The sequence below is a fragment of the Staurois parvus genome, unplaced genomic scaffold (assembly GCF_062004578.1).
Source record: "Staurois parvus isolate SC_StPar_1 unplaced genomic scaffold, SC_StPar_1.0 ptg000772l, whole genome shotgun sequence".
NCBI classification, from domain to species: domain Eukaryota; kingdom Metazoa; phylum Chordata; class Amphibia; order Anura; family Ranidae; genus Staurois; species Staurois parvus.
The window spans coordinates 981,738-998,667 of NW_028318568.1; the positions used below are offsets into that span (position 1 = coordinate 981,738).

Sequence of the window (16,930 nt, forward strand, 5' to 3'; positions counted from 1 at the left end):
TGTCACAGATTGCCGCAAGGTCTATCTGTGATCCTGAGTTCCTGTACCTGAATATTGACCCTGATTGTCCTGACTACGCTGCCTTCTCCTGTGTTTGACCCGGATTGCCCTGACTACTCTGCCTTCTCCCCTCCTAACTCCCGGCTTGTTTGACCTATCTGCGGACTGACTTATCCTGCTGACCCTGCGTGTGACCTGACTACTCTCCGCCTGCCGATTCTGTACCTCGCTTACCCCACGGGACCACTGCTCGTGACCCATCCTGCTAGGTCCCGCCGTCCTCCTCACATCTGGCTCTCCCGGTACCTATACATCCCTGGAGGTTCCATCTGCCACTGGTGGGCCTGCTCAGAGGTTGTGACCTGGTCCTGGTCTGTTACAAGTCCATCCCCACCATCAGGGGCCCTGGTGAAAGCACAGACCGGGACTTAGACTCCACGCTTTGGGTAGGTCTGTCAAGTGGGCAGCCGGAGGCACCACCTGGCGGATCGTAACAGGTACTGGCAAACTTTATGTAATTTAAGGAAGGATGATGGAAAATGTACCAAGACATTCTTGATAAAAATCTGCTGCCATCTACAAGGATATATATAATATATAAAAGGTGCAGCGCTAAATGGGACTAAAAAATGAATGACCATCAAAAAAATGCACAATATAAAGTGAAAATCAAGTACTGTTGATGAACCAGTCTTAATTAAATATCCAAATGAAATGCTATTATAGCTGTTGTGATAAAGTGACCATGATAAATGACTGCCAATTCCACAAAAGTGACAATAGAATGTCCATGAAAGTGACAAGGGACAAATATGGTGCTAATGCGATATAGTGCTATTGTAATATATTGCTAATAATGAACCAATCATAAATAAACATCAAATAAAGTGCTTATTATAATAAAGTAACAGTAGTGAACACATGACAATAAGTGGCTGTCAATTCCAAGAAAAATGACAATTCAATGTCAATAAAGTGACAAAAGTGGAGATCCAGGTGAATATGATCTCAAATCAGTGCTTAACGTACTAGAATCAATATTCGGTGATGTGCCAGGAATGTGGTAAGATTATGCACTCACCAGATGCATAATAATAATACGCACGTATAAGTAATGTGGTCAGCTGGAGGTCCCTTTAAGGAAGCACACAGCCTGGTCTGCAATCCCCTTCTCCTGGGTCATCTGCAGTACCTCAGCTGTCCTCTGTGATGGGCTCTGTGGGTTTGTTAGCTCCTAAAAACCCAAAGAAAAGGATGCCCATAGTGTGGTAATTCTTAACCTCTTGCCGCACAGCCACTGCATTAAAACGGTGGCAGGACGGCACGGCTGCGCAAAAGCATGTTTTTAAACGTGCTCTGCGCTCCCGAGGTTTTCGCGGGCAGGGGGGGCGCGCGCACGCCCCTGCTATTTCATGGCTGTCACCATTTGATCCCCAAGGGATCAATCATTCAGTTTCAGCTAATGATGTCCGACTGAAATCGGATGATCGGTCCCTGTCCTATCCTGTCCTGTGTTGACAGTTACACAGGACAGGATATGACGTCATTCTTCTCTGCCTGGGCACATTCCGTTCCAGACAGAGAAGAATACAGAAGAATTTTGAGTACAAAGCACTACACTGACAGTTAGAACACACCTAGGTCACATTTAACCCCCTGTTCGCCTCCCCCAGTTAACAGTTAACCCCTTCACTGCCCTGTCACCAGTGTCATTGATCACAGTGAACAGATTTTTACTGATCACTGTATCAGTGTCGCTGGCGACTTCCAATAGTGTTAGCGCCCCTCCCAGATAGCGCCAGTTTGCCCGCTAGTACACCAGTAATCCCATTTAACCCCTTGATCGCCCCCCCAGTTAACCCCTTCACTGCCCTGTCACCAGTGTCATTGATTACAGTGAACAGATTTTTACTGATCACGGTATTAGTGTCACTGGTGACTTCCGATACTGTTAGCGTCAGTGCCCCTCCCATATAGCATCAGATTGCTGCTAGTACACAAGTAATCACATTTGACCCCTTGATTGCCAGGAACACGCTCACTTGCACGCTAAACCTCCATTGCTAGTATAGTGTCTGATTGGATCAATATCTTTGATCAGATCAGCACTATACCAGCGTTCACATTACTATAGTATCCCCAAAACCGCAGCGTTAACGGGATCAGCCCCAACACCTGCCAGCACCTGCGTTTAGCCCCTACGCCCCCCCCCCTTCTCCCCTAGTCAGTAGATAACTGTCACTTGATACATTACACACAAAACTGCAGTGTTCACAGAAACAAATTTTTTGTAGTGGTTCAAGCAGTCCCTGACAGCCAGGCGCTCTTTTTCCTGTGAGTCGCACTAGGTACCTATAAATTTAGTGGCCAAAATGTCCAACCAAAGGTACTCTAGTGAAGAGGCCTACAGGATTCTGAGCATGTCAGGTGAGAGCGAAGGGGAAGACTCCCTGACAGAATCAGGCTCAGAATACGAATCTTTAGACAGCAGCGGCACCCTGACAGATAGCTCAGGCGACGGAGAAGAGGTCCCTGCTAAGATCAGGCGTACCCAACCCCATTCCCAGGTTGCTGAAGTGGTCCAAACGTATGATGACTCTCATATGCAGCAGAGTGTCAGTACTAGTGCCGCACTACCTTTTGGTGAACTGGCGAGCACCAGCAGCCTAGTCCATCCTGGTCTTATACATACCAGCACTGCAGTATCACTTGGTGACGTGGCGAGTCCCATAAGTGCAGTACAAGCTGGTGCGGTGGCAAGCACAAGTAGTGTCCTGTGGCCACCAAGAATTCGCACACAGGCCCATGGAGCCCTTAGTATCCTTCCGGATGTGCTTGCAAATCCTGATTGGCAGCCCACAAATTCTGCAGCACACTTACTTCCCCCATTCATTGCCCAACCCGGAATTCAGGTGTAAACAGACAATTTAAATACTTCCGTTGATTTTTTTTAGCTGTTTTTCACAGGTGATTTTTATGCATTGATTGTGGATCAAAGCAATTTATATGCACAACAATTTATCGCCGCCAACCCAAATTCAAACCTTGCCAGACCATTCGCATGGAAACCCATTACGGTTTCCGAATTTAAAGTTTTTTTGTGCCTAACCCTCAACATGGGCATTAATAAAAAAAATCAATTGCGGTTGTATTGGTCCACAGACCCGCTTGTTCACATGTCCGTGTTCTCTGCTGCCATGGCCAGGCATAGATATGAGACGATAATGCGTTTTATGCACTTCAACGACAACACACTCAGTTGTCCTCGGGGTGACCCTGAATTTGACCGGCTCCACAAAATTCGGCCCCTCGTAAATCACTTTAACCAAAAATTTGCAGATTTGTATACTCTCCATAAAAACATCTGCATCTATGAGTCCCTCATTCAATTTTGTGGCCGCCTTGTAATCAAACAGTATATCCCCAGCAAGCGTGCCAGATATGGGGTCAAGATGTATAAGACCTGTGAGAGGGCAACAGGCTATACAGGATTTACGAGGGAAAAGATAGTCACATGGAGCCCCCTGGATGCCCAGACTACATGGGGAGCAGTGGCAAGATAGTTTGGGACTTGGTGTCATCCTTTTGCCATATGGGGTACCACTTATACGTGGACAATTTTTATTCAAGCGTGCCACTATTTAGACATTTGTTCAGTCTGGGAATTTGCGCATGTGGCACTGTGTGATCTAATCGTTGGAGCTTCCCCCAACGGCTTGTAAATACCCATCTTAGAAATGGGGAAAAAGCCTGCTTGAGAAACGAAGAATTGCTCGCAGTGAAGTGGAAGGACAAACGGGATGTTTACCTCCTGTCTTCCATTCACGCATATACGACCATCCAAATTGCCACGGCAGCTGGTGTTGTTGAGAAACCCCTCTGTGCCCACGATTATAACTTTAACATGGGAGTGGTGGACTACAATGACCAGATGATGAAGCCGTACTTCGTTTCCCGAAAAGCCAGACGCTGGTACAAAAAAAGTGTCTGTTTATTTATTTCAATTGGCTTTATATAATGCTTTTGTTCTCTACAAAGCAACTGGACATACGGAATCCTACCTAAAATTCCAGTTAGAGATCATCAGGGCCGTTTTGTATCCAGAAGATGGTGCGCCTCAAACCCCCATCCCAGATGCAGTTAGCCGGCTGCATGAGAGGCATTTTCCCGATACCATTCCTGGTACCCCAACCCAAAGAAGACCCCAAAAAAGATGTTGTGTCTGTAGCAGACATGGAATTAGGCATGACAGCCGCTATTATTGTCCCTCCTGTCCTGACCAACCTGACCTCTGCATCAAGACCTGCTTGCACCTCTACCATACACTAGTAGAGTATTAGTATAGGGTACAGCATGGCACAGTTCAGGGCACATTTACACAGGGTCTCGAAAGATGTTAGGTAGTCAGGAAGTTGGCTATCGTATTTGGAGTGACCCTACCATCTGTTTTAAAAAGTTTAAAGTTTGAAAAAAAAAGAAGTTAAAAAAAAAAAAATTCAAAGTACAAATCCCCCCAAAAAATAAAAAAAATTAAAAACCAAAAATAGTTATAGTTTTTTTGTTGTTGTCATTTTTGTGATTGTTCTACTTTTACTGTTTTATTGTTTCTGTTTTATTGTTAACCATTTCTGTTTGCAGGAATGCTTTCAGCTGCAGCACTGACCTGTTTATTCTGAGAGCAACAGGAAATTGCTCTCAGAATATACATAAATCAGTGTGGGCAGCGCTGTCGGATGAGATTTTTCATCCACAGTTAAAAAAACAGCATATATGCCGAAGCATGGGGGCCTGGGGTGGCCAGTCGGTGGATGGCCCCTATGCTTCGGCATATATATTTTATATTTGTTGGCACATTTCATGTGTGCCCACCATTAGAAGTGGGTGGATGAAGGGAGGTTTTCTAATGGTGGGCATACCACCACACACTTTTCCTTGCAGAGATATTTCAATTATAAAGTTGTTTTATTGAGTTAATGTTTTATTGTTAACCATTGTTGATTTCTTAGCAGGAATGTCAAACTGCAGCACTGACCTGTTTATTCTGACAGGAACAGGGTCTTGCTTTCAGAATAGACATAAGTAGGTGTGTGCAGTACTGTCGGATGAGATTTTTCATCCGCAGTTAAAAAAAGAGCATATATGCCGAAGCATGGGGGCCTGGGGTGGCCAGTGGGTGGATGGTCCCTATGCTTCAGTGTCAGGGCTCCGGGTATAACCAGAGGTATGTGAACTGACGCAGGGAAACGCAGGCTTCAGATATGTTATAATAATAATATTTATTATCAGCTGCACAAATAAACAAACACAATGCAAACAAGCTAACCTTAAGCTAATAGGTACACAGAGCAAACAAACAAACAAACCAATAGGTACACAGTGCAGTCAGGGCTGGAGAGGTGGAATGGTCAGGCAGGCCAAGCCCACAGCACGGATTTCCCCAGGGCGCAGGTTCTAAGTCCCAGCCTGCTATTCACCAGGGCCCCTGATGTTGGGGATGGACTTGGTGCAGACTGGAACCAGGTCGCGACCCCTGAGTGCGTCCGGCTGTGGTAGAGAGTGCTGGCAGGTCCAGGTCCGAGCGGGATGGATGGATGACAGTCAGGAGCGACGTGGTCAGACTAGCCGGGTCAGTAACGGTGGGGACAGGCACGGTACAAGCAGCAGACAAGGGTAGTCAGGTCACACGCCGGGTTCAGTAACTCACGGGCAGCACGGTACAGAGGATCAGGCAGAAGGATGGTCAGGGACGAGCCGGGGGTCAGAGCAGGAGAATGTCAGCATGGATCAGAACAGGCAGGGTCGGCAACAAGGAACGCACTACAGGAACACAGGAATCAGGAACAGGAACACAGGTTTACAAGGTACAGGGGCCCATGGAAAACACACACCAAGGCGCAGACTGCAGGTCTGGCCATCCCATAAATACACCTGCATAATCAGCTTCAGGTGTTTGGCTGGCTGCAGGGTTGAGTCTCTGATTGCTGGGAGCACCCGCTGGCCAGCCCTGGTACTGCAGCCCACAAGGCAGGTGAGTCCTACCATTACTGGCAAGTCCATTCCTGACATTCGGTATATATATTTTATATTTGTTGGCACATTTCATGTGTGCCCACCATTAGAAGTGGGTGGATGCAGGGAGGTATTCTAATGGTGGGCATACCACACACTTTTTCTGGCAGAGATTTCTTCTCTTTTTTTTCATTCAGCCCACAGGCTGCATAAAGAAAAAAAGAACATAGCATATACACCCAACAAGGACCAGCGACGTACTGGTACATCACTGGACTTTGAATGGTTATACCAGGGTGATGCCTGCAGCTGCAGGCATCATCCTAGTATCATTTTTTTCAGCTGGCGATGGGCTTTCATGTAAAAGCATTCCTAGTGGCTAATTAGCTGCAGGATTGCTTTTACAAGCAGTGGGAGAAAATGCCCCCCTCCCTGAGATAACATTAAAAGTGATAAAAAAAAAATTAAAGAGACAGTGTAAAAATAATTAAATAAATCAGAAAAAAAGTACCCTCACCCACCCGCGCATGCGCGTACCTGTGGTCGTGAGCGTTGACCCTGTGCCAGTATGGAAACAGCGATTGCACCATGCATGTGAGGTATCACCACGAACGTCAGATCAAGAGCAGTAATTATAGCTCTAGACCTCCTCTGTAAATCTAAAATGTAGCTTGTAAAGGCTTTTAAAGCGTTGCCTATAGAAATTAAAAATGTATGCAGTTTGTCGCATTGCACAGGGCATGTGCAATTTTAAAGCATGTCATGTTTGGTATCTATTTACTCAGCATAGCATCATCTTTTATATCATATGAAATAATTGGCCAATATATTGTGTTTTTGTGCATTAAAATTAAAAAAAATCTATATTTTTCAAAAAAAGTGCGTTTGAAAAATCACTGTGTAAGTACTATGTGAGATAAAAAATTGCAGCACCCATCATTTTATTTACTAGGGTGTATGCTCTAAAAAAAATATAATGTTTGGGGGTTCACTTTAATTTCCTAGCAAAAATACTGATATTTTTAATGTGAACAAAATGTGTCACAAAAGGCTTGGTCTTCAGGTGGTTAGAAGAGTGAGTGATGTGTGGCATCTTCTAATGCAGGGCATAAAATGCCTCCACCCCCCAAAATGACCCCTTTTTGGAAATTAGACACCCCAAACTATTTGCTGAGAGGCATGTTGAATCAATAGAAGAATTTATTTTTTTTACCACAAGTTTTTGGAAAATGACAAGAAAAAAAATTACACAAAATTGTAATTTAAATAATTTATTGCTCACACATGCCCTATAAATCCAATAAGCACCTTCAGGCTTTTAAAGGGCTTTATTTCCTCATTACACTTCCTGACTACCTATCACAGTTTTGGAGGCCCTGGAATGCCAGAATAGCACCAAACCCCCCCCAAATGACCAATTTTTGGAAAGTAGACACCCCAAGGAATTTGATAAGAAGCATGATGAGTATTTTTCAGATCTTGTTTGTTGCCACAAGTTTTTGGAAAATGAAGAAAGAAATCAAAAACCTTGTGAGAAAAAATGAGGTCTGCAAAATACTTACCATGCCTCTTTTTAAATTCCTTGGCGTGTCTACTTTCCAAAAATGGGTCATTTGGGGGGGTTTGGTGCTATCCTGGCATGTCAGGGCCTTCAAAACTGTGATAGGTAGTGAGGAAGTGAAATGAAGAAGTTACGCACCTTCAGGCTTTCAAAATGGTCATTGGATTTCAGGCTCCTGTATGTGGCTAGGCTCCCAAAAAGTCTCACACGTGTGGTATCCTCATACTCGGTAGAAGTAGCAGAATGTATTTTGGGGTGTAATTCCACATATACCCATGGCTTGTGTGAGAAATAAATAATTTAAATGACAACTTTGTGTAAAAAAAAATGTTTGTCATTTTCCAGAAACTTGTGGAAAAAAAAATAAATCTTCCACGGACACAATATGCCTCTCAGCAGATAGCTTAGGGTGTCTACTTTCCGAAAAGGGGTCATTTGGGGGTGTTTGTTCTATCCTGGTATTTTAGCACCTCAAGAAATGTGATGGGCAGTCAGAAAGTAAAAGCTGTGTAAATTTCAAATTATTTATACCATAGTCTGTAGATGCTATAACTTTCACACAAAGCAATCAATATACACTTATTGGGATTTTTTTTACCAAAAACATGTAGCAGAATACATTTTGGCCTAAATTTATGACGAAATTTGAGATTTTTGGATATTTTTTATGACGGAAATTAAAAAATATTGTTTTTTTTTTTCTTCAAAATTTTGGGGGTTTTTTGTTTATAGTGCAAAAAATAAAAAGCGCACAGGTGATTAAATACCACGGAAAGAAATCTCTATTTGTGTGAAAGAAAGGACATAAATTTTGGGTGCAGCTTTGCATAACCGCGCAATTGTCAGTTAAACTAGTGCAGCGCTGTATAGCAAAAAATGGGAAAAATTACAGTATCTATACCATAGTTTGTAGACACTATAACTTTCGCACAAAGCAATCAATATACACTTATTGGGATTTTTTTTACCAAAAACATGTAGCAGAATACATTTTGGCTTAAATTTATGACTAACTTTGAGTTTACGATATATTTGTTATAGCTGAAAGTAGAAAATATTGTTTTTTTTCTAAATTTTCGTGTTGTTTTTCTTTATAGCGCAAAAAATAAAAAGCGCACAGGTGATAAAATACCACCAAAAGAAAGCTCTATTTGTGTGAAAAAAAATACGTAAATTTCGTTTGGGTACAGCATTGCATGACCGTGCAATTATCAGTTGAATTAGTGCAGCGCCAAACAGCAATAAAAGGCCTGGTCATTAAGGGGGGTAAATCCTCAGGCGTGCAAGTGGTTAATCAATATTTATTTATTCCATCCGTAGAGTAAAAGTAAGGTTATAGCACAAACAAATGCACTGACCATACAAAATCCAAGATGGTTGCCGGACCTGCTTGAGACCCCGGCAGCATGACGTTACGGTGCACAACCCCTCCTTGACGCGTCATAAGGGGTGTGCTCGTACTGCCAGACATCAAACATGTCAATTTATAGCGAAAATGACGCATACGCATATCACGTGCGCCATTTTGCCAAAGGTCTGGATGTGGGCGTGCATGCGCGGGCGCCATCTTACAGTAGATTTAAATTTTACAGTAGACCATACGAAATCCAAGATGGCCACCGGACCTGCTCGAGGCCCTGGTGGTGTGACATCACGGCGTACAGCTCCTCCTTGACGCGTTTCGTGCCAAGTACTGCCGGACTTCAAACATGTCTATAGCAAAAACGGAGCATGCGAATATCACGGGCGCCATTTTGGCAAAGGTCTGGATGTGCGCGCGCATGCACGGGTGCCATCTTACAGTAGATTTTGACATAAAAGCCACACGGTCCACCAGGGAAACGAGGGAAAAACTATTCCCGAGGATGAATAAAATATAAGATGTTCAAAAGAATGTATTATCCAATCGTAAGTGACTTATATGTGGAACGGATCATCTTAAAACTTAAAACGCAATTACATAAAGGAAAAAACTTTTAGTAAGAATGATGGGTGATGCGCATGCGCAACAAAAGACCAACGTATAAAAATATAAATGGCAGGCATTAATTCATTGTGCTTGCTATGGTGACATCAATTTCAGATGTATTAGGTTTAGATGATTCAAAAAGCACATCAAATAATAGTGTGCGTTTAAAAGAAGATCCTAGTATACTGTATGTTTTAAAGTCACATGATAAGCAGTATGAAATTATGATTAGCATTATTAACTAGTGGACAGTATGGCCAAAAAAATTGAATACAAGCATACATAATTAACCATCTGGAATATAGTGCATATAATAAACGCATATAAAAAATTAAAATAATAAATTCTACACAATAACAAATAAGAATATATCATATAAAATAGTGTAAAATAAGTAAATTGCTGAATCAAAATGCGGAGATAGCATAAAACTTATAAAAACAGCATGGAAAAACATATAGAATAAGATAGCTAAAAATTTGAAATGATGACTGGAGTAAAAGCCAATTAAGAGAGCATAAAATAATTAATTAAAAACTAAGTATACAATTGGGTGGAGATAAAATAGACATAATTCAGCAGTTATCCATAAAGCAGTTGATATCCATATCAACATTATGCCCTCCTGGGCTAAGAGTGCCCATTTCAAAAATCCACTTTGACTCGAGTTGGGAAACGGCTCTCTTCCTATAGGTCCCTCTCCAATGTGCCTGAATAATGTCAATGCCTATAAAGGTTAATGTGGATGGATCCCTATTATGGCATACTCTATAGTGTTTGGAGAGAGAGTGCTCCCTAAAACCTCTTCTGATGTTATAGGCATGTTCACACAACCTGTCTTTCAACCTCCTAGTGGTGCGTCTGATATATTGCTTCCGGCATGGGCACTTTAATAGATATACAACAAATCGGCTGTTGCATGAAATTAACTTCTCAATATTATATTCTTTACCAGCAGAAGAAGACATAAAGGAATCTGTCTTCTTTTTCCTTTTGTTATTAAATAGGCAAATCATGCACTTGCTACATGGAAAAAATCCTTTCATCTCTGAGAAGAAAGACGTGGGTAGAGGAGGATTAACCACATTAGGTGCTATTCTATTCCTTAATGCCATTGCTCTTCTAAATGTAATTTCTGGCTTATCAGGTAAAATTCTGGCAAGAACAGGATCAGCTTTCAAGATACCCAATTAATTAACTATATTTTTATACGTGGGTCTTTTTTTGCACATGCGCATCACCCATCATTCTTGCTAAAAGTTTTTTCCTTTATGTAATTGCGTTTTAAGTTTTAAGATGATCCGTTCCAAATATAAGTCACTTACGATTGGATAATACATTCTTTTGAACATCTTATATTTTATTCATCCTCGGGAATAGTTTTTCCCTCATTTCCCTGGTGGACCGTGTGGCTTTTATGTCAAAATCTACTGTAAGATGGCGCCCGTGCATGCACGCCCACATCCAGACCTTTGGCAAAATGGCGCACGTGATATGCGTTGTGCCATTTTCGCTATAAATTGACATGTTTGATGTCCGGCAGTACGAGCACACCCCTTATGACTAAGTGCGTTGGCACGAAACGCGTCAAGGAGGGGCTGTACACCGTAACGTCATGCTGCCGGGGTCTCAAGCAGGTCCAGTGGCCATCTTGGATTTTGTATGGTCAGTGCATTTGTTTGTGCTATAACCTTACTTTTACTCTATGGGTGGAATAAATAAATGTTGATTAAGAATTAATACACTGTGGGCATCCTTTTCTTTGGCTCTTTATGAGCTAACAAACCCACAGAGCCCATCACGGAGGATGGCTGAGGTACTGCAGATGACCCAGGAGAGGGGGATTCCAGACCAGGCTGTGTGCATCCTTAAAGGGACCTCCGGCTGACCACATTACTTATACATGCGTATTATTATTACGCATTTGGTGAGTGCGTAATCTTACCACATTCCTGGCACATCACCGAATATTGATTCTAGTACGCAAAACATCGATTTGAGATCATATTTACCTGGATCTCCACTTTTGTCACTTTATGGACATTGAATTGTCATTTTTTGTGGAATTGACAGCCACTTATTGTCATTTGTTCACTACTGTCACTTTATTATCATAAGCACTTTATTTGATGTTTATTTATGATTGGTTCATTATTAGCAATATATTACAATAGCACTATGTCGCAATAGCACCATTTTTGCACCTTGTCACTTTCATGGACATTCTATTGTCACTTTTGTGGAATTGACAGTCATTTATCATTGTCACTTTATCACAACAGCTATAATAGCATTTCATTTGGATATTTACTTAAGACTGGTTCATCAACAGTATTTGATTTGCACTTTATATTGCGCATTTTTCTTTTATGGTCATTAGTTTTTTGTCCCATTTAGCGCTGCACCTTTTATATATTATATGTGTCTTGGAGGTTTTTTTGGTTACCTTTCTGGTGCTTTAGCAGCTTGTGTTTTAGCACTCGCTTGTCTGTTTATATTTTATATTTTACATCTACAAGGATGATGAAGATGAAACGAGGGTGGACATTCCAGCAAGACAATGATCCCAAACACAAAGCCAAGGAAACTCTCAATTGGTTTCAAAGAAAGAAAATAAAGCTGCTAGAATGGCCCAGCCAATCACCTGACTTGGATCCAATAGAAAATCTATGGAAAGAACTGAAGATCAGAGTTCATAGAAGAGGCCCACTAAACCTTCAAGATTTGAAGACTGTGGGGAAGAATGGGCCAAAATCACACCTGAGCAATGCATACAGGAGGAGTCTTGAAGCTGTCGTTACCAACAAAGGATTTTGTACGAAGTATTAAATAAATTTCAGTTAGCATTTCCAATACTTTTTCTCTGTGTCATTCCATTTTATTACACATAACTTAATTTCTGAACTCATTTGTTTTGTTTCTTTGTATGTAATGATTGCATGGGTTGTTACCGACACGGTGAAAATTTCATGTCAATAGCACCTTTAGAAATATATTTACAGAGAAACATGGTGACATGTTCAATACTTATTTTACCCGCTGTATACCATGTAAGGTAGGTAGTAGTTCTTCTTCTGAAATTCACTTTAATCTTAATTTGACAAATTTATTTTAAAAGCTGCAGAATTTAAACTTGCTTCATTGATGTCTATGAAGATGAATTTTTATGGTCATTTTTTGCCCTTTGGAGGGCTGCTAGGCAAGCTATTGTATTGTACACATAGCATGGGAGCAGCCCCCTACTGTGCACGTTGGGTGTTTATTGTTATTTGAGGTATTTTAGCAAACAAGTTTGAGAAGTGTGTAAAAAATGAATCTTGAAAAATGTAAAGAGACGGTACACTGTAAGATTTTTTTGGTGTACTAATGTGGAGAAGAAGCACTTAACAGGATTTAATCATGATATACAAATCTTTAAACGTGACTCTAGCATCAAGAGGAAACTATGTAACCTAAGGTCTCTAAAGAAGACAGGTGGCCACATGATGAAGTAGGATAGAGGTGGTTCAATCTTAAACTACGTAATGGGTTCTTTACTGTTAGAGCAACAAGAATGTGAAACACAGTTGGTGGTGTCAGCGGGGAGTTTGTAAAAATTCAAATAACTTTTAGATGTGCTTCTTAGGGAATGCGATGTACAGGGATATGGAAAATGGTAGTGACAAACACACACACACTCATATTTAACTGGATGGATTGGTGTCTTTATTCAACCTTACCAAATGTATAACTATATCATTTGAAAGTTGCAAAGATTATAACAAAATGTATACAAAGGGAATCAAGGCCACAAAATTTCAAAACAAATGACAGGTTGCTAAATAGAGGACAAGCCCCCAAAAATTCTTCAAATATATTTCTAGTTAAAAAGATCAGGTCTGAGTGTGAAGCCTCGTTCTGAGACAACTCGACATTGGTCACTAGGAACAAAGTACAGGAAAATTTAAAAAATGATTTTGTAAGCTCTACATATACAAAGGAAACTGGGGGAACTTATGTTCATAATATGGATAGTATTAAAATAGTCCCAAAAGAACCTTAATGGATTAAAATTGATATGGTTCAGAAACATTTAGACAGAATATAGATGAATAAAGGGCCATAGACCCATTTGTCCTCAAGTTGAGCTCTGTTACCAAGCTGCAATGAAGCCAACATTGCTATTTTTTAGAGCCTCTTTAATGATCAGGTACCACTACATTAGTGCAAGGCCAATGTGTTGTCTGTATTTAGAAAGGGAACTAATTATTTACCAAGCAACTACAGATTGGTTAGTTTAACTTGTGTAGTCGGAAAGATACTTGAGAGTTTAACACAAAAAAAAACACATAGAAGAGTTTTTGCTAGAATACAATATTATAAGCAATAGGGAGCATGGATTCACAAAAGACCAGCATAGTCAAACAAATCTTTCTTTTTATGTGGGTGTTAGCAAAAGATTGGGCCAGCCATACATTAATCTTTTTTTCTGTTCAACCAATGGGTTAACAGGCTATAGACAGCAGCACTGATCATTCAGGAAAAACCCGGTCAATAGTACAACCAGCCTGCCCATCAAAATTCTGTCAGTCCCTGCCAAATGATGATCCATGTATGGCCACCCTTAGACAATGGAGTGGCTGTGGATATAGTAAATGTGAACTTTGAAAAAGAGTTTGACACAGTTCCCCATGCATTGCTAATGGGTAAAATAAAATACTGTATATAGGCAAAGAAAGCTCAAAAATGCAAACAAATGGCAACCTATAACTTGCCTTTGTAGCAAGGAACACATGGAAGGGTGATGCATGTCAAAAAACAACAAACACAAGTTCCCAGCACACTTACCAGCCAGTCTGCAACAAACTGAATTAACTCTGTTTAACAGTTCACCAGAGGGTTTAGTTTATGCGTAAGCCACATCATGGCACCCCAGTGTACTGCAGTACAAACTCTTTAAATTTTGAGAGTCCTCTTAGTTGGAGCACATATATACTGTAATAATGGATAGATTAAGAGCAGGTATACCTGGAGGGAAAGCACCCATCCTTAAAGGTATAGAGAAAAACTGGACACCTAGCCATAGCACAATGGCATTGAAAGTATCTAGTGCGTCCCCTCACCAATTCAACAACAATACAAACAAATGGCAACCACCCCAACCTTAAACTATGCAGCAATGAGCACAAGGTAAAAAAAAAAAAAGTGACACATGTAAATAAAACAAACAAAAATTCCCAGCTCACTTACCAGCCAGCCTACAACAACTGTTAGCTGGTAAATGAGCTGGGAATTTTTGTTTGTTTTTTGACATGCAAAGAAATCTCAGACTGAAAATGGATAGAAGACTGGCTAAAATACACTTATTAGTGGTGTACCCAACTTTTCAGTGTTAGGACTTACTTTGTAACCTATTTATAAATTATATAGAGTTTGACTTTTAAATTATCATTTCTGTGTTTTCAGATGACACCAAACTATACATTGGAATAATGTCCTTACAGGATGTCATCTTACAAGCAGACTATAATGGACTGTTTCATTGGGCAACTATTTGTCAAAGAAGTTTAACATTGATAAATGTAAAGTTATGCACTTGGGGGCTAAAAACATACATGCTGGAGAAGTCAATTATTAAGAAGGATCTAGGAATTCTGGTAGATCACAGACTTGTCATATAATGCCAGGCTGCAGTTTCTAAACCAAGTAAAAAACGTTTTTGTATGAAATAAGGTATAGACTCCCAAAGGAGAGAGAGACTCATAATTTCACCCTTTAAAGCATTAGCAAGATCTCATCTGTTATATGAAGTTTGGTTTTAGGTACCAGTTCACAAAAAAGGATATTGGACTGGAGAAAGTGCAGAGAAGGGCAACCAAACTGATAAGAGGCATGGATGAGCTCAACTATGAGGAAAGATTGGAGGAACTGAATTAATATTCTTGAGAAGAGGTGATTAAGGGAGGATATGATCATCATGTATAAATACATCAGTGATCCAGAGAAGCGAACTTGGTGCAGAGATACAAAGGACAAGGGGCACTCTTTGCATCTGGAGGAAAAGAGATTTAAAGGCTAAGTCTACCTTTCATAATATATATTAGCAGCAAAAAATATACTTTTTTTGCAAATAAGTCTGCAAAGCAAATCATGGGTGCAGTGTATAGTCTCCTGCAGACTCTTTCTATTATTATTATTATTATACAGGATTTATATAGTGCCAACAGTTTGTGCAGCTCTTTACAAAATGAAGGTAGACATTACAGTTACAACACAATTTGGTACAAGAGGAAACAGAGAGCCCTGCTTGTTAGAGCTTACAATCTAGGAGACTCTACAGCTCTATGTCTGTACCAGGGTACTGGCTTTCAGCTACTGAACTAGCGGAAGTGTTCATGTTTACGAATGCATTAATCTCCACACCTGTGTTCCACTGAGAAAAACAGTCTGTCTGGCAGACAGGAGTTCATTCTATGACAGCTGTTGTGGGTGAGAAGAACCCAAATTCTGAAGTGGGGGCCATTTTGGGGGTGGGGAGGTCCACTTGGCAACATGTTACACCCTAAATATGGTTGTAACATGTAAAATGGTCCAAAAGGTGGAGTTAACTTTAACCTCCACATACAGTAAGGCTTCTTTACAGTTAGAGCTGTGAAAGTATGGAATAGTCTTCTTCAGGAACTAGTTCTGGCCTCTTGAATGTGCAACATGTAAATGGATATTAACAGTTACAGGTAAAAACACTAGAGATTGTTGATCCAGGGAATATCTGATTCAAAAAGGATTTTTTCCTTCTGGTAGAGCAAATTGGACCTTGCTTTATAAGAGATTTTCCCCATCCTGTATTAACTGTGGGTATAGGGTTCTGTATATAGGTGTTTTCTATTTTTTTTTTATTTTCTTTTGGTCTAACCAAACTGGAATTGTGTTTTTTTTTTTCAATTTATGTAACTATATATATCTTTGATACTATTTGAAACGCTCTATGTAAGATGATATTTAGTTAATCAACACCTTTGAGTAATGTGTTTTTTTTATCTTTCTGGTTTAAACTTCTAAACAGTGGCATATTGTACAGTGTGTTTTTCTTGTATGTATATCTTTTTAATAAATAGTATAGCAACATAGTTATCTATTTTTACAATCTGGCTAATTTATTGTGATGTGATATATAGAATTTGTATTTTTATTTGCAGACCGGGTGTATTGAAAGACCTGAAGACAATGGGATCAATGTCTCTTTTTATATTTTTTGTGACCCTGCTAGTTCTAAGCAGACAGGTAAGCCATGAATATTTAAGTCTAGAAAAAGTGAATAAACTCAAAAGTGAAAACATAAACTTTACTGTCAGGACTAGCATAAGACTGCTGGTCAGGGTGGTTGGAAACTTCTAAGACCAGAACAAGCCATA

The 16,930-nt window shown here is 40.4% G+C and overlaps 1 protein-coding gene across 1 annotated transcript in view; it reads left to right on the forward strand.

Annotated features, from left to right (window-relative positions):
- The window catches only part of ADCY2 (adenylate cyclase 2), a 685,338-nt gene that overhangs the window by 508,069 nt on the left and 160,339 nt on the right, over nt 1–16,930 (forward strand). The window contains exon 19 of the mRNA XM_089654517.1: nt 16,715–16,799. Coding sequence (XP_089510643.1) covers nt 16,715–16,799 — 85 coding nt within the window. The remainder of the gene's footprint in view (nt 1–16,714; nt 16,800–16,930) is intronic.